The 25,824-nt window shown below is 42.3% G+C and overlaps 1 protein-coding gene across 1 annotated transcript; it reads left to right on the top strand.

Moving 5' to 3' along the window:
- MRAP2 (melanocortin 2 receptor accessory protein 2) lies at nucleotides 1-25,824 on the top strand. Its single transcript, XM_052646025.1, has 3 exons — nucleotides 1-127; nucleotides 10,335-10,434; nucleotides 25,434-25,824. Exons 1-3 carry the CDS (start codon nucleotides 1-3, stop codon nucleotides 25,822-25,824), a joined length of 618 nt encoding a protein of 205 aa, XP_052501985.1.

The raw sequence follows: 25,824 nt of genomic DNA, 5'->3' as shown, positions 1-25,824 counted from the left end.
ATGTCTGCCCAGAGGTTAATTGCTAACAGCACATCCCAGCAATCTGCGTCTAATTCTGATTATACATGGGAATATGAGTATTATGAGATTGGACCAGTTTCCTTTGAAGGACTGAAGGCTCACAAATGTAAGTCTTGTGCAATTTCCTACTGTAAGCATATTGTGTGTTTGCCTTAATCTGTGAACCCACCAGTGTTTACTTTCCTTGGATATGCTTATACATAACTTTATCCTCTACCCCCTAAACCCCCTAAATCCCTTCCACATATAGGCTCATTGATCTTGGATGTATAACATGAATGATAAAGAACTTGCAAGATTTCCTTAGTGGAAGATGAGTCAATGTCCCTTTCAAATTGAGACTTAAAAAATTTAATGATTCTAGCTCTCCAAAACTGTGAACATTTAGACCATCAAAAATGTATACACAAATAGAATCTAGGACTATAATTTGAAGAACCTTCCTTTTGTAACACTTGATTCACAGCATCCCTTCAGCCCTGCTGGGTTTCTGGGACTGTGGAAAGCAGTCTGTCTGTGTTTTTTCATGATAAAGAACCAGAATAGTTCATGATCATTACCAACTCTGTTATAGGCATGAATTGTGCTTCATGTTATTGGAGTAATTAATCATCTAGCACAGAGCAAGAAAATATAATTCTATGAAAGGGTACGGTTCACCTCTAGTCATAACTGCCTGCTGACTGGCAAGCATGAAGCAGCTCAGTTTCCTTAAGCAGAGTTGACATGAGCAGAAACTGTGGCCCATTTCTGGGTCCTATTGTGGATACCCTGTAAATATCCTAGAGATGTTTGGTTGTTTCAGAATGAATGTCCACAGTACTATAAAAGTGGCAGGTCCTTTACTAACTCAGATGAATGGGACATGTTTAGGAAATACAAGAGTGATTAGAACTGAAGATGAATGTGGCCAAGGAAGTGCTTTCACTCCTTGCATATTTTCTGGCCTCTGCCTCTCTGAGCTGTCTTGGCATCATGATCTCTCACCTCTACTTGCTGCTCCATTGCAAGGTGGACCTTCTGGTTTCTTCCAGTTTCACTGAGATATAATTGACAAATAAAATTGTCATATATTTATACAATAAATAAAATAATGATACATCGTGCATATTGTGAAAGGATTCTCTCTGTCAACTTAATTAACATTTCTGTCATCTCAGGTATATGCATTGATTGTTTATTCATTGGTAAGAACATTTAGGTTCTACTCTCTTGCCAACTGTACAAGACAGTATTATCAACTATACTTTCCATGTTATACGTCAGGTCCCCAGACCTTATTCATCTTATAGCTGAAAGTTTGTACTCTTTTTACCAACCTCTCCCAATTTCCCCACAGTTCAGCCTCTGGCAACCACTTTTCTATTCTCTGTTTCTTTGAGTTCGACTTCTCTTTCAGAGTCTACATATAAGTGATATCATGCCCTAATTGTCTTTCTCTAACTAGCTTATCTCACTTCATATAATGCCTTCCAGTTTCACCCTTGTAATAAATGACAATATTTCCTTCTTCTTAAAGGCTGAATAATATTCAAATATCTATCATCTATCACATTTTCTTAATCCATTCATCAGTGAATGGACAGTGAGATTGTTTCCATACCTTGACTGTTGTGAATAATGATGCAATGAACAGGAAAGTACAGATACCCTCTTCAAGATAATGCTTTCATTTCCTTTGGATATATTTCCAAAAGTGGAAAAGCTGGATCTTATGGTAGTTCTGTTTTCTTAAGGAACTTCATACATAGAAGCTATACCAGTTACATTCCTACCAACAATGTACAAGGGTTATCTTTTCTCCACATCCTCACCAACATTTGTTCTCTCTTGTCTTTTTTGATAAAGGACATTCTAACAGGGGTGAGATGATGCCCCTTTGAGGGTTTTAACTGTATTTCCCTAATGATTGGCGATGTTGAGTACCTTTACACGTGCCTGTAACATTTGGATATTGTCTGTGGAAATATGTCTGTTCAGGCCCTTTGCCCATATTTTAATTGGGTTTATTTTGCTATTGAGTTATATGAGTCCCTTGTATACTTTGGATATTAAACTCTCACCAGATATGTGGTTTGCATATGTCTTCTATTCCATAGGTGACCTTTTCACGTTATTGATGGTTTCTGATGGTAAAGCATCTACCTGCAATGCAGGAGACCCGGGTTCAATCCCTGGGTCAGGAAGATCCCCTGGAGAAGGGATAGGCTACCCACTCCAGTGTTCTTGGGCTTCCCGGTGGCTCAGATGGTAAAGAATCCACCTGCAATGCAGGAGACCTGGGTTCAATCCCTCGGTCAGGAAGATCCCCTGGAGGAGGACATGGCAACCCACTCCAGTATTCTTTTTGCCTGGAGAATCCCATGGATGGAGGAGCCTGGTAGGCTACAGTCCATAGGGTTGCAAAGAGTCCGACAGGACTGAGCAACCTCACTTTCACTTTGCTATGCAGAAGCTATTTAGTTTAATGTAGTCCTACTTGTTTATTTTGCTTTTGTTGCCTTTGCTTTGGGTGTTAAATCCAAAAAATCATTACTAAGAGTGATATCAAAGAGCTTACTCCTATATTTATGACCCTTATTTTGAACTCTCACTGAGATCTATTTCTAGAGATTTATCTTGTTCTTTTGTTTGGAACATATTCCTCTATTTCTTCCTTCTTCTTGACTCTCTGTGTTGGTTTCTGTGCATTAGCTAAAACAGCCCCTTCTCCCAGTCTTAAAGGAGTGGCATGTAGGAAATGTTTTGTGAGAAGCCCTGGCCACCAGAGCTAGGAACACAAGGAAACTCAAGCCCTGTATGGGCTGCACATGCCTGCCAGCTGCAGTGCAGTGGGCAGAGTGCTTGCCCAGACCAGCTGTGGCTTGCAGCTCTGACGCAGGAGTGGGTGGGGCTCCCAGGGGGCACCCCTACTGACACTAGCAGGTTAGAGAGAGAGTTCCAAGATGGCACGCACCAACCCTGGAATTAGCAAGGTAGAATGAGATCATAAAAATGGCATCTGCCAATGTGTCCATCACTGGAAAGAGTCCCAGCAAGTTGTGCCTCTCCAGCAGAAGCTTTAAGATTAGTTGGTGGGTCTCCTTTCTGAATAGTCCAGGTGATTTTCAAATTGGTGTTTTGTACTAAGTCCCGGGGTGAGGGAGTCTGTGCATGAGCCCTTTAAACATATTCTCCATTCCCTGCAGAGTCCTGTTTTTCCTGAAAGTAATACTCATTGGTTTTTTAAAGTCAACCATTTCCTACGCAGGATGGACGATTTGGGATGATTCTGATGGAACTCAGACCCCTCTCACTTTAGAGAAGAGTTCTGTATTTTTGAGATCTCTCCGAGTTGTGGATTGCTGCACCTAGGATGGAGTTATTGTCTGTTTTTTTGGTGAGACTGTTTCTGCCTCTGCTAACTGTCTCAGTGCTGTCTCTTTATCCTTTGTTGTAGAGGCTCTGCTTGTTCAGTTTTCCGGTCTTTTCTGAGGAAAGTATCCCTGTGTAGTTGTAGCTGTGTGTCCATGGGAGAAGGTGAATTTGGGACCTTCCTACACTGCCATCTTGAACTGCCTCCAGTGGGGCTGCAGATGTGTGGTCCGGACCCTGCCTCAGGGAGGATGAGAATTGGGGCTTACCTCTGATTGCACGTTGCTCTGCTGGGGGTGGGGTTAATGGCAGGAGATGACTCAGCCTTTCTTACTGATTTGAAGGTGGGTGCTTTCTCATTTGTCAGATGTGTAGGAGCCATTCAGCTAGCTTCTGGAACTCTTTCAGAGGGAACTGCTCCATACATAGCCATATATTCGATGTGTCTGTGGGAAGAGGGGACCTCAGGAGCCTCCCAAGCCTCCATCTTGGTCGACCCCCAATTCCAGCTCATTCAGTTTTAGCCTTTTCCTCACCCCTGATTGCAGGAAGGACCACAAGAGCCTGGCTTCACCTGTAGGTCCCGAGGGTCTGGATGCTGCTGATTGCTGGTGGCTGTGCTTAAGCAACTCCTGGACCATTAGGGGGACAGGGGCAGTGATAGCTGGCTGGTTCCTGCCTTCTGGTCTCCATCGATGGGGCTGTAAAGGGTTTGGAGTTAATAATTTCCTATATCAGGAGCTTTCTATTTTTGTTCCTTAAAAAGCATTAACTAAATCACGTATCCTTTTCCCCTGAAGTGAATAGTAACAATCAAGTGCTTCCACACACGCCTTTGTTGTTGACTGCTCAGTGTTCCTGTATGGAAGTAAAAGAAAAGCACGTGGAATCTGTTAGGATGTACTGTCATCCATTATCTGATGGAGGGCTATTGCTGTCAGGGTGTGAATCACACTCAATTTGCTTTAATTCTTTAATCTGTTATTTTTCTGGGACAGTCTGTGGGTAAGGATACTTGCTGTTAAGGATTTTAATGAAAATCAAAATGACTGGGCAAGTCACCATATGTTTTCCTGTAATCTAAGCCTTTATAACTTCATGACACAGATTTTATTTTTGTGTCATTTTGCTCCTGCCTCTTTTTCTTAGTTTAAAGGGCAATACTGCTGTAATTTTGGTTGGAGCATTTCCAGAGACAGTTGAAAATCTCTTTCGGGCATATTACATTTAGAGATGATTATAGCTGGAAAAGATTCCTGCAAAATGTAGCCAGAAATGTAGGCATTACTTACACATTTTACTTACTATACCATTAAGAAGGAGAGCTTTTTGTTAGTGTTAGCATTCATTTTAGGCAAAAAACAGAAATTCCTAGGTAAGTCTTTACTACTTTGATGTAAGAGATCTGATTAGAGGCCCTTAGCTTCCAGAACAAACCCCAAGACATACAGGAAAATAAGTCAGTTATTTTATTGTGTGCGTTTAGGATTAGGGTCTTCCATTTTAAAAAGCTGTAATCCTGGGCTTCATGTGCATCTCCTTGCTTTGCTGAGAAAAATTCAAAGCCAATTAGGTGCAAGTTGAAAATCAGTCACTTCAAGGGGAAGCATTTAGGAAGATAGGAGTGACCATAATAGTTATCTTTTTACTTTACCTATGATGGGTTGTTCTTAGCACAATAGTGACTGCTCTAGTTAGACTAAGTTCTCCTGCCTGCTGAAATTAAGATCCTGTCTCTATAGGGTCTTTCATCTGAGAAACAACCTCTGATGATCATTGTAAATTCTCCTGTTGCCTTCAGTTTTGAACCTGGTAATGAACTTCATAACTATCTGAAGTGGACCTGTATCTGACATACATTTGGTACCAGAAAAATGGACATTCATTCATCCATTCATTCTATATGTATTTATTGAGCACCTGTTATTTGCAGCACTATTTTTGTTAATAAATTGAATTGAAGGATAATTGCTTTCCAATATTGTGATGGCTTTTGCCATACATCAACATGAATCGCCCACAGGTATACATGCGTCCCCTCCAACCTGAACCCCCCTCCCGTGTCGCTCCCCACACTATCCCGCTGGGTTGTCCCAGAGTGCCAGTTTTGGGTGCCCTTCTTTCTGCATCAACTTGCACTGGTCATCCATTTACATATGGTAATGTACATGTTTCAGTGCTATTCTCTCGAATCATCCCACCCTCGCCTTCTCCCACTGAGTCCAAAAGTCTGTTCTTTACATCTGTGTCTCCTTTGTGTGCAGCCCCATTTTAAGCAATAGAGATACAGCAGTGAATAGAAAAGAAAAAACCCCGTCTCTTATGGATCTTGCATTCTACTCAGAGAGACAGATAATAAATAAATAGACAAACTATGCCAGATGGTGGTAAAAGATAAAGTAGGGAAAGGAGGTGTGAAGTGTGGAGATGAAAGTATAGATAGAATGGCCATGGAAGGCCTTCCTGAGAAGGAGAAATATGAAAAAATGCCTGAAGGAAGTGAGAGATTGAGCTATAAGATACCTGGGGAAGAACATTACAGAAAATGCCCCATGGTTTGCAGTAAGACCTGTGATTGGGAGCAGAGCAGATGCAAGTGCTGGAAGCCCACTGTTGGCTCCTTGTGAGGAGTCCATACCACAGAACGGATCCTAACACCTTAGGAACCAGAATGGGTATGAGGACAGTGCTTGCTCTGGTGTCCTGAGCCCTGTCTTTCAAATTAAGCATTAACCCTTCCTTTTCATACAACCACAAGATGGAATATATATCCATCACAATATATTCTTTAAAAAAATTTTTTTTTTGTATTGGACTATAGTTGATTTGGGCTTCCCTGGTAGCTCAGATGGTACCAAATCGACCCAGTTCAATTCCTTGGTCGGGAAGTTCCCCTGGAGAAGGGATAGGCTACCCACTCCAGTATTCTTGGGCTTCCCGGTGGCTCAGATGGTAAAGAATCCACCTGCAATGCAGGAGACCTGGGTTCAATCCCTGGGTTGGGAAGATCCCCTGGAGGAGGGCATGGCAACCCACTCTAGTACTCTGGCCTGGAGAATCCCTATGGACAGAGAAGCCTGGCAGGCTACAGTCCATGGGGTTGCAAAGAGTTTGGCCAAAAACAAACTTCTTGGCCAACCTAACACAATTTTGTGTTAGTTTCAGATGACCATCAAAGTGCTTCAGTTACACATGTACCTATTGCTTTTCAAATTCTTTTTCCATTTACATTACTATAAGATATTGAGCAGAGTTCCCTGTACTATACAGTAGGTCTTTGTTGGTTATCTATGTTATATACAGTAGTGAGTGTATGTTAATCCCAAACTCCCAATTTATCCCTCCCCTCCACCTTTCTCTTTGGTAACCAACAGTTTGTTTTCTAAGTCTGTAAGTCTGTTTCTATTTTCTAAATAAGTTCATTTGTATCATTTTTTTATTTATTTCACATATAACCATTATAATATTTGTCTTTCTCTGACTTACTTCACTTAGTGTGATCATCACATTATTGCATTCTTTGTAATGGCTGACTAATATTCTGTTGTGTATATGCATTACATCTTTATGCATTCATCTGTTGATGGACATTGAGGTTGCTTCCATGTCTTGGCTGCTGTAAACAGTGCTGCAGTTGAACACTGGGGTGCATGTATTCTTTCAAACCATGGTTTTCTCTGGATATTTGCCCAGGAGTGGGATTGCTGGATCATATGGTAGCTCTATTTTTAGTTTTTTAAGGAACCTCCATACTGTTCTTCATAGTGGCTATGCATTCTTACCAGCAGTGTAGGAAGGTTCCCTTTTCTCCACACCATTTCCGGTATTTGTTGTTTGTAGACTTTTAATGATGGCCATTCTGACTGGTGCGGGGTCGGGGGGGGGGTGGGGGGGAATGGGATGGGATAGTTACTCTCATCCTCCCCTAGATTGGAAAACTTAATATATGGAAAAATAGATCATACCAGGGAAAACTGTGCAGCTGTCTGCTCTCTTGTTTCATTCCATTAGCTAGAGGTCAGGTAAAGGGAGAGTTATTTTATTACGATGCATTCTATTTGGAATTCCGCTGGGCAGTTTTCTCTTACTGTACTCTCTTACTATAATGGTCTCTAAGTAGCTCAGTCTCTAGACAGGACAGAAGTAGCTGTTTGGCTGTATTAGAAACCCCTGTGGAAGGCTTTCCTTTAACCAACCAGGTTTCTTGGAGCCCCCACTCACTCTGTGTAAACCTCTGTTCTGACTTCCTCCTGAAAAGGGGTACTATGGGGAAGACCAGAGGCTCTGTATTCCTCTTTTCACTGAAATACTTGTGTCCATGAAACTTGACATAGAAATAAAACTTCAAGAGAGTTTGGTTGTTCCTGGAATGAGATGGAGCTCTCTGATGTTCTCTGAAAGGTGCTCAGAGTGAGAAAGTTATCTGGGCTTGGGCCACATGTCAGAGAATGAAGTAGAGGAGAATAAATGGAGATAATCTGAGGAAGCAGAATTTCCTCTGGGGGAGAATGTGAGTAAGCAAAGCCACTTAAAGCATATTGTCATGAGAAGGGTGGATTCCATGTTATCAAGAGAATGTGTGAAAATGCCACTGGACCATGGGGATTCTAAAATCCTAACCAAAGCTCTCCTCATTCCCACTCTCTTCTCTCTCGTGACTTTGCTGAGGGCTGAGACGCTCTCAGGTCCCACGTTATTGTTGCTTTTTGATCAGCTCCCTGGGTCACTAGAAGCCTGGGGTAAGGAACTGGGCTGGGTTAAAGGCACACTCCTCTACCTGTGCCCACCCTAGGCTAGGGGGCTGGAGGACAAATGGGGATCCAGCCACCATTGGCAGTGTGAGAGCTGTCCTCATGCAAACCCCTCCCTAGTAAACAGATTTGAAAATGAATCGACATAACTAAATTCTCTACTGAGGGCTTACATAACGCTGGCAGGTCATTTTAGAATTGGCTTTTGCTATTCAGGCAGTTGATGAAGTAGAGGAGGCTGAGCTGTCATTTATCTGCAAAATGATGCTTTGCAGTCTGTGCCCCCATAACTGAGATGCTATTGTTACATGTTAATTGCATTTGTACACATGTGTTTTTTGGTATTTGTCCTGATGTTTTGTTAGGCTTCATTTCCATTAGTTTGTAAGGTAAAGTCTACAATTCCTGTTTCTCAGGCACTCAACCCTGGGAAAGATAAATTGGTTTTGCATCCAGAGTACTGAATAAATGTCATTGAATAAACTGGGGCTCTGTAACAACTTAGAGGGGTGGGAAGGGTTAAGTGGTGGGAGGGAGGATCAAGAGGGAGGGGAAATATGTGTACTTTTGGCTGATTCACGTTGATGTATGGCAGAAACTAACACAATATTATAAGGCAATTATCCTTCAGTTAAAAATAAATAATTTTTAAAAATGCTGTTAAATAAAGGTTGTTACCCTCTAGGTAATCTCTAGGTGATAGTATATTTAGAATAAAAATAAGAATTATGCAAAGCAAATTGCTAATCTGATTTCTTCATATTAGAAAGTGCCATGTACACATAATTCAATTAGAATAATGCTTTGTATTTAAACACATTTAGTGTATAAGTTCTATTCACCTTTTTAAAAGTTGCATCCTCACTGTATTGCCATGTAAGTAAAGTTCTTAGAATAGATCAGAAAATGTAAAAAATTCAACTCTGTTGCTTCCCCCAAACTTAAGACCTTATGATGAATGTGCCAGGTTGTGTAGACAACTCAGTCTCATCTCCATCCAAGAGACACACTAGTGACTATTACCCATGATAGGATCAAGGAGGGACCTGTGTAGAGAAGCACAAATAGAAAGGTCATGGGATTCACAGGAGGGAGCAGGCACATCAGTTGGGGAGATTCGGCTTTCTGAAGGAGTTGATACAGGGAATGCACTTTGAATGAGGGATAGACTTTCATTATCTCCAGTTTGGGTAAAGTTGTTCTGGCCAGATGAAGGTATGGGCCCCTGAAAAGGTGTGAGTATTAAGAAACCATGCCTAAGGGTTCAGGCAAATACAGGAACACAGTGTCCCCTAGACTGCTTGGAAGCATGAGTTTTAAAGTAAGCATCAACTAGGAGAAAATGACCACTTAAACAATGGTTTGGTGGTTTTGGTTTCAGTCACTAAGTCATGTCTGACTCTTGTGACCCCATGGACTATAGCCTGCCAGGCTCCTCTGTCCATGGGATTCTCCAGGCAAGAATACTGGAGTGGGTTGCCATTTCCTTCTCCAGGGGATCTTCCCGACCCAGGTATCGAACCCAGGTCTCCTGCATTGCAGGCAGATTTTTTTTACCAACTGAGCTATGAGGGAAGCCCTACTTAAACTGCAAACGTGAGCTACCTTCTTCTCAGATGCCAGATATTGTAAAAGTGCTTTGTATATGGAATCTGTTCTCATGTGGAAAAGGTCAATTCTATTTCTGTTCAAGTATTTTTCATGAAAGAGCAATATTAGAGGCAAAGACCGAAGGCAGAAGAGCACTCAGGAGGCCATTTGTATGTTCTTTGCAGAATGTAGTGAGGATGTGAGTTATGCCAGCATGAACATGAGTGAAAAAACAAAATTGGGTTGATTTGAATCAGATGTCATTTTAAGCTTCATCCTGTCGTTTCTGCTAAAAATTGTATCTTCTAACTCAAGACACTTCAGTGGAATCTTGAGGACTTAGACAGCCTGATTCCGTCTTAAATTCTTCCATTGGGATGTAGAACCAAGAGTCAGGAAGGCTGACATCTCCGAGTGTTACCTGAGTCAGGAATCTGAAGACATAGACTCTTTCCTCATTCCTTGTATTAACTGTTCCCTGCTGTCCGATAGTTCAAGGTTGTCTCAGAAGACTCTGACCATCCTCTCTCATTTCATGTATCAAAAAGCACAGATTCCTTAAATGTTTAAATTTTATGTTGCTATGAAATACTAATCCCAGTGTTAACTGTCTTACAGATTCCATTGTGATTGGATTTTGGGTTGGTCTTGCAGTCTTCGTGATTTTTATGTTTTTTGTGCTGACACTGCTGACCAAGACAGGAGCCCCACACCAAGAGTAAGTTTGGGCTGTTTCTAAATGTCTGTTAAACTCCACAGGGTCTTGAAGAAACAGAAATAGTATTGAGGGGGTGGGGTTGCTTCTAATGGGTGGAGAGATGGATTTGCTGTCCAGACCCAGGTGCTGGTTGGGTGGGACCTGTTTTCCTCCTAGCACTTTGCCTCTTGCCTCTGAGGCTTCTTTTCAAGTGAACCCTTGTGCACCTGAGTTGCTTGGTTTTTCCTGTAGTCTTAATGCTGATCCTGGCTTGATGTTTATTTTGAAAGGTTACTAATTAGGATGGATTTTCTCCTTATTCCCAAAAGAATTTAGGTGACTCACCAGACTGAAAACAATGAAAAAGGACAATAACAAAAATAGGATGAAAGCTAGCTTAAGAAACATTTCAAGGAGCAGAGAAATCATTGTTACTGGATACTCGACTAAATTGTTTAATTATTCACTGAATTCAGCACTCAATTTCCTCAAAAGGAGATAAAGGATTATAAAATTTTCATGGTGTGGTAAAGAACATCTGTGATGGGCTTTGGATTTATGGAGGAAATGATTGCATGGATGCTTAATGAGTGCTGAATTACATCAAAACATAATTGGTCAGTTATGGTTTGCAAAAACTCAGAAATGTTTTAGAGACTTTTTAAAATCCCAACTCTTCCAAAAAAAGGAAAAAATAACAACTTGTTTGATACCTTGACAGTCAGTTCCAGAAGGCAACAGATAGCACATTCAAATTAGGTAATTAGAAGAGCTTTTAAAAAAATTAATTTTCTTATTGAAATATGTTGTATTAATTTCTGCTCTACAGCAGAGTGACTCAGTTATACACATATTTCTGTTTTTTTAGTATTCTTTTCCATAATGGTTTATCCCAGGATACTGAATGTGGTTCTCTGTTTTAACAGTAGGATCTTTCTTTTTATCCATTCTATATCTACTAGTTTGCATTTACTAGTCCCAAACTCCCAATCCATTCCTCTGTTACCTTGGCAACCACAAGGCAGTATCTATGAGTCTATTTCTGTTTCATGGATAGGTTCATTTGTGCCATATTTTAGATTCTACATATAAGTGATATCATACGGTATTTGTTTTTTTCTTTCTGACTTACTTCAGTTAGTAAGATAATCTCCAGTTGCATTGATGTTGCTGCAAAATGGCATTATTGCATTCTTTTTTATGGCTGAGTAATATTCCATTGTATATAACATACCACATCTTCTCTATCCATTCATCTGTTGATGGACATTTAGGTTGTCTCTGTATCTCAGCTGTTGTGAGTAGTGCTGCTGTGAACATAGGGCTGCCTGTATTTTTTTTGAATTAGAGCTTTTGACAAAAGGACTAGTCACAAGTTGTGGCCTGGGAAGAGAGCAGCCCCTCTTCCTCGATGGTGCCGGATGCCAGGGCTCAGAACACCGAGGAGTAGATGCCCTAAATCTGAAGGGCCCTGATTGTCTCCCAGGAGCCCTGCAGAGACTGGCTGAGAGGAGCAATGACCCAGGTCAAGGGACACAGCCCAGTGTGACCTCTTAGGGAGGGAGCCTCCGATAAATACCCAGACCTTTCTCCATCTCTCCCCTTTCTCACCACTGCTCCCCGCTGGCTGAGCACCACACCACCAGCAGTGGCCAGAGCCTACAGCAGAGGTCAGTTTCCCAGGGCACAGAGCAGGGCGGGGAAGGGTAGGGAACGACCTGGGAGACTAAATGGAAGAAAGTGAGCACAAATCCTCACATTTCCATTCAGTGTGTCCCTTCATCCTCACAGCCTAGCAGTGGTGTTCTCATTGTGTCTCATCACACAGTCTGCAGTGTCTGCTCTGCAGTCTTCAGCCTGCACTTGAACTCTCACAACTAGTCATAGACAAAGGGAATAATTCTGCCCATCATGCAGCTGGTTTCAGACATTAAGGTCTGGGAGAAAAATTCAAACACATGTTAAATGAAAGTAAAAGACCATTTTATTGAAGGCTATGGAGATGAATGGTTGAAAATTCCTGGAATAGCCACTAAAAAAATATGAACTTTCCCTTTTCTGTCTCCTTGTTTTCGTAAACATCTGCACATATCTTTGCTTCAGCATATTAGTCCAGGGAGTTTAGAAATATGGTGTGGATTATAGCAGTAGTAAAAGAAGCCGAGGACAAACTCAGGTTAGGGCACAACTGGTAGAGTGATTGGGGTATAGTAAAACCCCTTTATCTTCGTTCTCTTCAGAGAGCCAGATAGACTTTTGCATGGTTATGAGATGTACTTGTTTGACATAAGATGCACGTGATTTTATAGATGGGAACACTCTAGCTCAAAAAGGAGCATGACTTCCTGTAATGAGTAATTTTGTGTTTGTCTATGCCGTGATATTTGGTAAAATATTATTCTAGATGTTTCTGTGAAGGTTTTTTTTTTAGGTGAGATCAGTCTTTTAGGAAGACTGATCATCCTCCATAATGAGGGTGGGCCTCATCCAACTGCAAAAGGCATTCCTAGAAACAGATGGACCTCTGTCTAGCAAAAAGGAATTTTGGCAGAGAACTGCCTGCAGACTCAGACTGCAGCTCTTCCCTGGGTCTTCAGCCTGTCCAAACCCTACAGATTTTGGACTTGCCTGTCTCCACCATCACATGAACCGATTTCTTAAACAAAATCTGTCCCCACCTCACCCTGAATGGATAGATAGATAGATAGATATAGAAGTAAATGTGCACAGGCACACACACACACATCCACACCCACACACACTCCCAGACACCCCTGTTGGTTCTATTTCTCTGCATAACACTGACTAATACATTGCCTTAACATTTCACGTTGACCCTGGGTAGCTGAGGCTTGTTTTTCCCCTTTTCCAGTCTGCAGTTTGTCCTTCTAATAGATGATTTCTCTTTTGATGGTGAATCTTAGTCATCTCAAGGAACAGGGGTCATTGTAACCCTACATGCTTTTGGTGAGGTTGAGGAGAAAGTTTGACCTTTTTATTTTTACTTTAATGAAATGATGGATCAGCCCTCAGGGCCACACTTTAAATGTTTTTCTGAAGCAGTGTAAGACATGCATTTGGCTGTAGTATATAAAAATCAAACTTAATGATACAGACATATGGAAAAATCCCTAAATGGAGCAGTTAAGAATGGTTTTATATCTTAGTAAACTTGACATTTATTTGGCAGGAAACTTTTTTGTAAAATAGACATTATCCAAGCAACCAACTTTAATATAAAACAATCAGTTTTAAGTTTGCCCGTGATAATTAGACATGGAGGACATAATGATAAATCACTGAGAATAATGCTAAGAACATTTTTGGACATTTACCATCTGCCAGGGTCTGTTAATCACTTTATAGTATAATCGCACTAAGTTCTCACTGAAAGATGAAGTAAATCACATAGGATTTATCCTGTAAAATCTCACCTTACAGATGAGAAAAAGGAAACTGAATCACACATATAAGGATTCACAGGTTTTAAAAAAAACTATGCATATTAAAAAGCAGAGACATTGCTTTGCCAACAAATATCCATATAGTTAAAGTTATGGTTTTCTCAGTAGTCATGTATAGGTGTGAGAGCTGGACCATAAAGAAGTTTGAGTGCTGAAGAATTGATGCTTTTGAATTGTGGTGTTGGAGAAGACTCTTGAAGAGTCCCTTTGACTGTAAGGAGATCAAACCAGTCAATCCTAAAGGAAATCAGTCTTGAATATTCATTGGAAGGACTGATGTTGAAACTGAATACTTTGACCACTTGATGCGAAGAGCCAATTCATTAGAAAAGACCCTGATGCTGGGAAAGATTGAAGGCAGGAGGAGAAGGGAACGACAGAGGGCAAGATGATTAGAGGGCATCACAGACTCAATGGACATGAGTTTGCACAAGCTCCAGGAGACAGGAAAAGGAAAGCCTGGCGTGCTGCAGTCCCTGGGGTCTCAAAGAGCCAGACACGACTGAGCAACTGAACAACAACGACAACAAATGGAGCCAAGCCTCAAACTAAAGTCTCCCGGAAGCTCCTGTTGTTAACCCTACATTAAATGACTTCATATCAGTAATATTAAATCTTTTTCTCTTACAGCAAAGATATTAGCGAGCAATCAGATTTGTTTTCTTCTATCACATATTGGATCAAGCATGGGCTCTGGAGTCAAACATTGCCAGATTTACTAGATTCTTAGCCTCTCTGTACTTGATTCCTCACTTGTGAAAATAAAGTAGTATCTGCCTTCTCGGGGTACTGTAAAGACTGAGTGAACTGATGCCTATAGAACTGCTGGTACGCACTAGCCTCACAGCAGGCAGCCCTCAGTGAAGGTTGGTCCACCCCTGCATGGCTCACGGCACCCTGGGGAGAGCAGAGGGCTGCCGGTAAACAGTAGGAAGGAACAGAAGATTCTCATCCTCCCACAGGACAGCCAGGCCCTCAGCTTTCATGTTGGAGCTACATGTGCCAAATGTGACTTCATTCTACCTTGGCTTCACCTCACCTTGGGTATGTCTCTCAGAAAAAGTTGTTTTTCAGTTGCTCAATCATGTCCAACTCTTTGCAACCCCATGGACTGCAGCATGCCAGGCTGTACTATCTCCCAGAGTTTACTCAAACTCATGTCCATTGAGTCGGTGATGCTATCCAACCATCTCATCCTCTGTCATCCCCTTATCCTCCTGCCCTCAATCTTTCCCCACATCAGGGTCTTTTTCAATGAGTTGGCTCTTCACATCAGGTGGCCAAAGTATTGGAGCTTCATCTTCGGCATCAGTCATTCCAATGAATGTTCAGGACTGATTTCCTTTAGGATGGACTAGTGTGATCTCCTTATAGTTCAAGGGACTCTCAAGAGTCTTTTTCAGCATCATAGTTTGAAAGCATCAGTTCTTCGGCACTCAGCCTTCTTAAAGGTCCAATTCTCATATCTATATATGACTACTGGGAAAACATAGCTTTGACTGTATGGACCTTTGTTGGCAAAGTGATGTCTTTGTGTGAAGAAAGAGTAAGATGATTTTAGGAAGGAGACTAAGTAGAGGGTCTTAGTCATGGCTCGAATGTCTGAATTCTAACAGCTTTAGGTAACAAGCTCTCTGGGTTGTGGGTCACAGAGAACAATTGCTTCAAGTAAGATATCAGGCAACATCCTTTTGGAATATGACTCAGTTCAGTTCAGTCACTCAGTCATGTCTGACTCTTTGCGACCCCGTGGACTATAGCACGCCAGGCCTCCCTGTCCATTACCAACTCCTGGAGATTTGGGTATGTCTCTCAGAAAAAGTTGTTTTCTTTGGTGCTCAGCTTTCTTTATAGTCCAACTCTCTCATCTATACATGACTACTAGAAAAACCATAGCCTTGACTAGACAGATATTTGTTGGCAAAACAATGTCTCTGCTTTTTAATACGCTATCTATGTTGGTCATAGCTTTCCTTCCAAGGAGCAAGCATCTTTCAATTTCATGGCTGCAGTCACCATCTGCACTGTTTCCCCATCTATTTCCCATGAAGTGATGTGACCAGATGCCATGATCATAGTTTTCTGAATGTTGAGTTTTAAGCCAGCTTTTTCACTCTCCTCTTTCACTTTCACAAGAGGCTCTTTAGTTCTTCTTCACTTTCTGCCATAAGGGTGGTATGCATATCTGAGGTTATTGATATTTCTCCTGGCAATCTTGATTCCAGCTTGTGCTTCATCCACTCCAGCATTTCTCATGATGTACTCTGCATATAACTTAAATAAGTAGGGTCACAATATACAGCCTTGACATACTCCTTTCCCAATTTGAAACCAGTTTATTGTTCCATGTCCATTTCTAACTGTTGCTTCTTGACCTGCATACAGATTTCTCAGGAGACAGGTCAAGTGGTCTGGTTTTCCCATCTCTTGAAGATTATCCCACAGTTTGTTGTGATCCACACAGTCAAAGACTTTGGTGTAGTTAATAAAGTAGTAGATGTTTTTCTGGAACTTTCTCGCCTTTTTGATGATCCAACAGATGTTGGCAATTTGATCTCTGGTTCCTCTGCTTTTTCTAAATCCAGCTTGGACATCTGGAAGTTCACGGTTCATGTACTGTTGAAGCCTGGCTTGGAGAATTTTGAGCATCACTTCTGAGTAAGGCCCCCACTCAGAATTGACTAGTGTTGAATCTGCCACTTCGTTCTATCTTTTTCTCCATGGAGACATCCTGGGCAGACTGAAGGGCTGACCTATGGAAAGAGTGCGTGAATCCCCTTGGAAGGAGTAAGACATAGGATGGCAAATAGGCTTCTTCCCTGAAGTTTACAGCTTGGGATCATTTTAGCATGAGAACTTCAATTCCAGAGTCACTGCCTACTCAGTGGCTTCTGTTAAGGAGAGGATGTGTCGTAATGAGATTATGAGACAGGAGTAAACAGCTCTCTAAATCTCACTGTAATGCAACACAGGTTTACACTGTATTCAAGCTACATCTCTTCTGAGGGTTGGCAAGGGGTGGACTGATGCTTCTTCACTGTAGCTGCAGTGTTTCTAAAGTTCAGCCTCCTGAATTGCTGTGACAAGCAGTGGGGCACATGGAGAACTCATACCCAACAGTCTGTTCTTCAGCCAGGAAGTGGCACGCATCCCTTCCTCTCACAGCTCATTGGCCAGGACTAGCCACACCCATCTGACCGCCGGCTTGGGTGGGTAATCTGTGTGCCCAGGAGGAGACTCAGATATGGGTGAGTGCTGGTAAAGCAGAGAGCAGAGGGAGAAAGACCCTTATAAAGCTGCCATCATGCCTTTTTAGAAAGCTTTTAGGTCCAAGAAGTAGCTTTAATGGGGATTATTTTCCCATGGAATATCTGCTGTTGTATGGGGTTGGGGGACCCTCTCACTTGAATCCTTTATAGACAGTCAGGATAAAAAGAACCATTTTTTCCATGTGCTTTCTCCACTGAGGAGCCATTTACTCTCTCTGCCGTCTTGTTAAAGCATCATAATTGCCACATTGTCATAAATCTGCCAGAGAAAAGGAATAAGGGAAAGACTTGGGTTGCATTTTCTGTTGAATATTTTGTACTTCTTAAAAAAATAAAGATCAACTCTCAGACATCGTATACCTCAGATATCCTCATTTTGTGTAGCCTTTGCTAAGTACACTTGTCTAGGTGGGGATGGTCTTTTTTTTAGGGATGAGGACGGTATTGCTCATGACCTTGCAAAAATGGAAATTGCATCTTACCTGGAGTTGCAATTTACCTGAATATGATTCTCACCCAAGCATGGGTACAGCGCACCTAAAAGCTAATAGCTGTAGAGAATGACCAAGGTCACAGGAACCAGCTGAATGGAGACATAGCAGGTTGTTCCTAAAGAAGATCTGTTACTCTGAGAGGTCTCCATATGTCAACAGGTAAACAATGCAACTGCTTTATATGTCTGATTCAAGTTATACACCTTTGTTCAGGAGTTCCTTTTAATTCTCCATCGGTTAAGAGGTATTTCCTGTGTGCATAGCTATGGCTTGCCCAGGACGTGCTGAGGGTCATTCTAAGGTAGTAGAGTCTTTCCTCAGAGACTGGCATCTCCCTGGAAAGTCAGAACTACCAATGAAAGCAACCAAGAGGCACTTACACATATGCACACACACACATACACACACACGGGGGTTTGCTTGGTGCCTCTGCTAGGGCATGAAGCTCTCTGGACAGGCTATGGCTCCAGAAATAGTTTTTGTCATTTTCTCACGGGTGGTTTTCACTCTTAGTAGGTCTTTGTTTGACTTGTGCACCTCTAAAAGTCCACTGGAAGTCCCTGCCAGAAATTGTAGGTGCCCACTGGACTGCCCACCACCTTTTTATGAGTGGAGTAAACCTGACTGTAGTGAGAGCTTGCTAAGACTCTGAGCAGTAGGCAGCCCATTTGTAAAAGCTCATTATAAATCTGTAAAATTCCTAAGGGAGTAACGCAGAGCCTTACGGGTGTTTTCCCTCAGCCAGAGAAGGTGGCAGTAGTCTGATCTCCTGACTTGGTTTGTCTTAGGGTCACAGAGGAAGGAGCATGTCCCTGAATACTGGAGGTGGCTGTGCCTTTCACAGGAATCAGGGCTCCTGAACACCTGCAGATACAACTGTCCATGGTACTGATTGAGGGTCTAATGACAGCAAGTCCCTTTGAGAGATGCAGAGATGAGTGGAATACAGCACAGCGGTATATAGGAGAGAAAAGGTCACACCAAACAGCTCTGACATGAGACAGGAAGGGCTGCACCCTGTATGTGATTCATCTGTTCACTAAGTCGTGTCTGACTCTTTGCGACCCCACGGACTGTAGCCCACCGGGCTCCCTGTCCATGGGATTTCCCAGGCAAGAATGTTGGAGTGGATTGCCATTTCCGCCTCCAGGGGATCTTCCCAACACAGGGATCAAACCCACATCTCCTATGTCTCTGCACTGCAGGCAGGTTGTTTACCACTGAGTCCCCTGGTAAACTGATGTAGGAGAAGATTGATTACATAGGACAGGAGCCCAGAGAAGGGGAAGATTCCTTCCTGTTGGGAGACCAAAAAGTCCGTGGAGGCAGGGACGTGGGAGTTGGGTAGTGAAGGACAGATTTGATTTTGACAGGAGTAGAAGGAACAGCACAAGCGAAGGCACAAAGGGGGACCCTCCTGAGGGCTTTGGGGGACAAGCAGGTTCCATGTGGCTGGACTGGAGGGTTAGAAGGGGAACTGGTGGGAGCAGACACTGGAAAGTCCATGAGACGTGGGAGTGGACTCTCTGAAAGATCAGGAAGAAGGATTTGGGGAATCGGTGAGTTTGTGAGCAGGGGAGTGTCATGGAAGAGATGAGGTTCCCTGCAGGTGCTGGTGGACTGGATGGGTCCTCATGAGGGAGAATCTCTGATCTGGTTCAGAGACTACACAACACAAGCCAGAGTGAGAAGAGGAAAAGAATCGGAGCAGTCTGAACAGTCTTTTTACTCTGACTGGTGGAGTTCGGGAATATTGCAATCAATAAGTTAGGTCCAAATTGCATTTCTTTTAACAAGCTGAAAATGAGGAATACAGATTCTTAAATAAGTGAAACTAATGATTTTTAGATTCTACCAAAATCAACAGTTGTCATTTTTCTAAAGTTAGTAGGACACAGGAGAATTCCTTGCAAACACACTAGCTTGATCTCAATTTCATGATGACAGGGTATGGTATAGGTAGGACTGTGACAAATATAAAGGAAGGCACTAAAATTCTTGGAGAGTCTGAATTTTCTACTTTTCTGAGTCTGTCCGGGCTCCTATAAATACCATGGATGTTTAGTAGATGATTTGTTAAGTAACAGAAGTTTATTTCTCACAGTTTGGGAGGCTGGAAAGTCCAAGGTTAATGTACTGGCAGATTCAGTGTCTGGTGAGGACTTGTTTCCTGGCTCATAGACGCTAGATTTCTCGCTGTATCCTCATATCGTGGAAGGAACAAGGACTCTCTCTCTCTCTCTCTCTGGGGCCTCTTTTATCTGGGCACTAGTCCCATTCATAAGATGAATCACTTCATTTCCCAGAGGCCCTGTCTCCTAATCCCATCAACTTGGGGGATTAGGTTTCAACATAGAAATTTTGGAGGGGCACACATTCAGTCTCAACACACATGTTCTTCAGTTTTCTTTCTCTTTATGATACTTCTAACATAATATTACTTGCTAGCTCAGTCAACATCTCAGTTTCTTTTTCTTTCAATGCTCCAGTTGTTGAAGCTTCTGGCTTGAATTATCATTTTAATCAAGACGGTATTTAAGATATGAGCCTTGTAATTTTTCATTTTCCTAGATGTAATCAAGTCAGAACAAGTTGATCTTAAAACTGTTTTGACTCCTCTAGTAGGTGCCAGTGAGCATTATTTTTCCATATGTCAACTGAGTTTGAGAGAATGGGAAGGTTGCAACTAGCCCTCTTCTGTCTGCCAGTGGGAGTGTCCAACCATAGAGCAGCGCCCAGATCACCCACCAGCAGATGCTTTATAAGGCTGGAAAGACATCCATAACAATATGGTACATGTTTCCTGGAAACCAAACATCCAGCCATGAAATCCACCCCCTCCCACCTAATTAGTGAACATCCTTTGAAGGCTTCCCCAGTGGCTCAGATAGTAAAGAATCTGCCTGCAATGCGGGAGACCCGGGTTTGATCCCTGGGTCAGGAAGGTCCCCTGGAGAAGGAAATGACAACCCGTTCCAGTACACTTGCCTGGAAAATTCCATGGGTGGAGGAGCCTGGTGGGCTACAGTCCATGGGATCACAAGGAGTTGGACACGATTTCACTTTCACTTTTCTTTGATGTTTCAACATTGAGTGTACAAGGACATTTCAGGTGTGACTCCTGAGGCCTGGTCTGCTTTAAAGATGGGGTAACCACTGGGTAGGGTAGAGAGCCTCATTGGTCTTTCTTGAAGCCATCTTACCAATAAATGGCAGGAAGTCTCCCCCATGGTATCTAAGACCCTGCAGCCTCCAAGGTCTGGCCAGTTTGCCTCTTTGCCAGAAGATGCAAAATGCCCTTTTGGTAGCTCTGTGGTCTGTGAGTTCCAACGACTCAGGGCAGGAGATGCCATGGATGACTCTGGGAGAGCTTGGGGACATGGGGAGTACCATGGGCTTCAGTCAGAGACAGTGTTTCCCTTGGCCAAAATCGGGTGCAAGGCAGACCTCAATGGGGCTAGTTTGCCAAATCTCTCTGATGCTAGAGCATCAGAATATCTATTAATAGACTCTCTCTCTATTTTTTTTATTATGCTCTACATTTTACTTATGTTATTTAATCCACACGTTAGACAATCTCTCTATTAAGGCTCACCCACCCTTGCTTTTAGGCCTTGCCTGGGTATGCACTTGTATTGATTTCCAACCCTGTAGGCACTGTAGGAGAGGCCCCCTGCCAAGGCAAGAGCGGCTTTAGTTTCAAGATCTGTTCATGACTGATGTATTCATTCATTTAACAAAAATGTAAGAAGCAACTACTCTATGCCTGGTACTCTGCAAGGCACTGAGGACCCACATAAGAAACTGCCTGCCCTCAAGAGCTCATCGTCTAAAAGAGGGTGCCAGACAGGGAAAGAAAAGGGCTTAGTGCAGAGTGAGAAGGCAGGAGGAGAGAGGCCTCCAGTCCTCTGGGAGAGATCCCAACTCATTGGAGGAGTCAGGGAAGGAGGTGGAATCAGAAATGTTTCACAAACAGCCCACTCATGGGTTCCCATTTCAGGAAGGGCAGAGTAGTATGTTTCAGAATAACCTTGCAGATAACAATGATAAGATCTGGACAGATTATAAAGAATGAGTATTGGAAGGCATTGGAGAACAAACATTAGCAGACTAAACCAAAAGGAAGTGCTTTCCGCCCTTGAAGGAAGGAACCTTCAATAGTATGTCTATGGTAATATGGCTTTACACCTGAAGGCTTTCAGTCTGCAAACCTGGTATATTTCTTCACATACTAAGCTGTTCCTTAATTTCCCTTTGCAATATTGAAATTTTCAGTGTACAGGTCTTACACACCCTTTGTTATATTTATTCCCAAGTATCCTATTTCTTGATGCTGTTGTGAATATATTTTTTCATTTTCTTATTGTTTATTACCAGTGTGTAGAAATACAGAGATTTTTGTATAAGGTCAATTTAAAAGAAAGTGCTGATACAACAGGATAAACATATGGGAAAAAATGAACCTTGACCCCTGTCTCAACATATATAATAAACCCAAAGTAAAAATTCCTAGAACGGTTCAATCCAATAGAACTTTCTGTGATGACAGGAATGTTCTTTGTATTGCCTAATTAGATAGCCACTGACCTCATGTGGCTGTTGAGCACTTAAAATGTGAGTAATATGACTGAGAAATCAAATTTTAAATTTTACTTAAATTTGAAGAGCCACCTGTGGCTGTTTGCTACTGTATTGGACAGGATGATTCTAGAAGAAAGCTTAGGAGAATATCTTTGTGATTTTAGAGTTGGCAATAAGTTCTTAAGATGTCAAAGCACTAACACAGATGATAAAAATTAGTAATTTGAAATTAACTGAAATGTAAAGCTGTTTATCAAAAGACATCTCTAAGAAAATGAAAATGCAGGTTACAGATCACAAGAAAATACTATTGTATCCAGACACAAACACTATTTATTGCATGACTCCATTTGTATGAATTTCAAGAACAGGCTAATCTGCAGTGATAAAAATCAAAACAGATCGAGACTTCCCTGGCGGTCCAGTGGTTAAGACTTTGAGGTCCCAATTTAGGGGAAATGAGTTCAGTCCCTGGTTGGGGAGCTAAGATTGCTGCACGTCCTGCAGTGCCCCTCCCCATTCCCAACCTCACCCAAAACAAAAAACAAAACAGATTGCTTCTAGGAGGTATTGCCTCCAGGAGGTATAAATTGACTGGAGGTTTAAGAACAGGCAAAGCTAATCAATGGAAATAGAAATCAGATCTGTGTTACCTGAAGGGGCTGGAAATTGAATGGAAGGAACCTTTCCAGAAGAAAGGAAATATTCTATATCTTGATTAGAGGGTTTCTTGGGTGTTATGTGTCAATAAAAATACATTGAATTTTATGTTTAAGATCTATGGATTTCAGTACATAGATTTTACTCAGTGATGGGATGAATAGAAACTGAATTGAATCAAGCCATGTCCATGACCACAGTTTTTCACATACAGGCTTTTTAGTTTATCAGTCAAGGAAGGAAAGAGGAATAAAAGGATGGTCTGTTTAGGTGTCTCAGACAGTAAAGAATCTGCCAGCAATAAACAGACCTGGTTCAATCCTCGGCCGGGAAGATCTTCTGGAGAAGGGAATGGCATCCCACTCCAGTATTCTTGCCTGAAGAACTCCATGGACAGAGGAGCCTGGCAGGCTACAGTCCATGGGGTTGCAAAGAGTCAGACACTAACACTTTTGCTTTTCAGACTCTAAGGGAACAAAGATGGATTTTTCCCTTATTTTCAGGAAGGAAGAATCAGATTGTACTTTTATCAAAAGGAGAGATCCTGGGGAGAAAGATGAGTAGGGGTGAGGCAGGGAAAGCATCTTACTGCCCGGGCTCTGCCCTGGGGAAGGGGCAAGATGCTCTGCTCTTGTGCCTTTGTTTTTCAGCAAGGGCTGGTGCGGAGGGAGGTGGTCAATGGCCCCAACTCGTAATCCTGAGAACATGTAGCCTGGGTAGTGGAAGAGCTGCTGTACACAGCTGGGTTGGCTTTCATACTCAGCTGATGCTCCAGATAGGCAGGAAGCAAGTACTCAGAGCTTCTTAGCCTGGAATCGGGAGAGGGCATGATCCCAGCCATCCTAACCATGCTTTTTTCTAACATGTTAATCCCCTCTTTTTCCTCAATGACTTTTTAGTTTCTTATGTCACAGGTTGTTGGTGCCATTCATCCCTGTTCTCAAACATCTTTTAAACTTGGGTGAAGTGACAACCAGGGGAAGAAAATCACTTACTGAAAGATAAGACTACTTACATTTGCATTAAAGCACAATTCTGTCAGTCTCTCTCAAATGATTTTTCTCAGAATACGCAACCTGTTAATGTACTCTTGTGTCAATCATTGATCTTTATATCACCTTTGCTGAGTGGGCAATGAGATTGGTTAGTCAGGCTTATCACTAAAAAGAGGAACTCAGATTTCTGAGAGGAATTCCTCCTCTGATATCAGCTGGGTTGTCATGGAGGAGATAAACCTGATATAAAAGTGTCTTCCCTGCCTGGATTGCAAAGCCTCTAGAATTACTGAACTCTGAAATACAGGTGATTCCTAATAATTTGGAGGTGAGTTTCTAAGAGCTCTAAATGGATCCCATATCGTCTACCCCATGACAGCTTGGTCAGAAACGCTGTATCGTGAGTCATCAATGGGAAAGGGAGGAAGAGGTTTAAAAACTGAAGTCACTGTAGACATGACTTAAATGTAGACTCCAGAGCCTACTTGTTGTCAAGTTCTATTCTGGCTTTGAAGGCATTTTAAGACATGATTCTTGACCTTATGGAGTCACTCTACCCATGTGGGAGTCACTTTTATATCAATCTGGAAAGGATGGTGATTAAAGTAGGTGGGCTAGGGACTTCCCTGGTGGTCTAGTGGCTAAGACTCCCTGCTCATACGCAGGGAGCCCGGGTTCAATCCTTGTTTAGGGAAGTAGATCCCACACACCACAACTAAAGAACCCACAAGCCACAGCTATGACCTGGTGCAGATGAGTTTTAGGTGGGCCATCAAGTTATTCAATTTGTATCTGCTCTTTCTGTCATGTACTTACAGTGCTCATTGAGAGTTATTTTATTCATCCATTCACCAATTTCTACCATTAAATTGCTAATTTGTTCCACACTAAATGAAACAGGGAATTAAGAAGCTGAGTTTTTTCCCCACTCCTGTCACTGATTGTGTCAGTCAAGCAGGCACTCTGACTGCTCCTTACCTTAGCTTCTGCCTCTGTGAGATATGTATAACTTTTGGCCTAAGTGGCTGCACGGGTCAGTTTTGAGAATTGGGAGAGATCAGTGGATATGGCAGTGCTTTGACAAACATGAAACTCACCCCTGTGGGGTCGAATTGTTGTTCAGGCTGGTCTGATGTTGGCCAGTGGCTCTAAACCTGACTATAAGTAGTGATCCTTGGGGATTCTAAGAAAATAGATTACCTGTCCCTTCCACCAGAGATCCAGAGATCCTGCAAGCAGGAATATTGAATTTTGAGCAGCTCTACAAGTAGGGCTTGCAGATAGAATACTAAGGGTCCCACTGAGAAATACTGGTGTGTGATGCAGAATATTGAAGATCTCTCAGTGAAAAGCATCTTTTCAGGATGGTCCCAGGGCCCACACCTTGAGTCTTTTGCCTTGCGTTTATTTGTACATCTTCAGAAGTGGTGTCTTTCAGTTTGATGTTTGTCTGCACTTTCTGTACAGGGACTTGCACTTCGTAGATTCTGGAAACCATCATCCCATGGGTAACTGAGCTGAAGGGTAAGGAGTCTTTTATTTTGCCTTTCTTCACAGCAACGCAGAGTCTTCAGAGAAGAGATTCAGAATGAATAGCTTTGTGTCAGACTTTGGAAAGCCCCTGGAGCCAGATAAGGTGTTTTCTCGACAGGGCAATGAGGAATCCAAGTCCTTCTTTCACTGCTACATCAATGAAGTAGACCACTTGGAGAAGGCCAAAGCTTGTCTCCAGACCACGGCCCTCAACAGTGAAGTTCATCTCCAGGAAGCCATCAGATGCAGTGGGCAGCCAGAGGAGGAGTTGAACAGGCTCATGAAATTCGATATCCCCAATTTCGTCAACACAGACCAGAACTCCTTTGGAGAAGATGATCTCCTGGTTTCTGAAACACCTACTGTTCTAGAAAATAAGCCAGTGGTCCAAACGTCACACAAAGAGTTGGACTGA

The sequence above is a fragment of the Budorcas taxicolor genome, chromosome 9 (assembly GCF_023091745.1).
Source record: "Budorcas taxicolor isolate Tak-1 chromosome 9, Takin1.1, whole genome shotgun sequence".
NCBI lineage: Eukaryota > Metazoa > Chordata > Mammalia > Artiodactyla > Bovidae > Budorcas > Budorcas taxicolor.
Note: the sequence above shows the minus strand (reverse complement) of the source record. Positions and strands in the feature narration are given on the sequence as shown.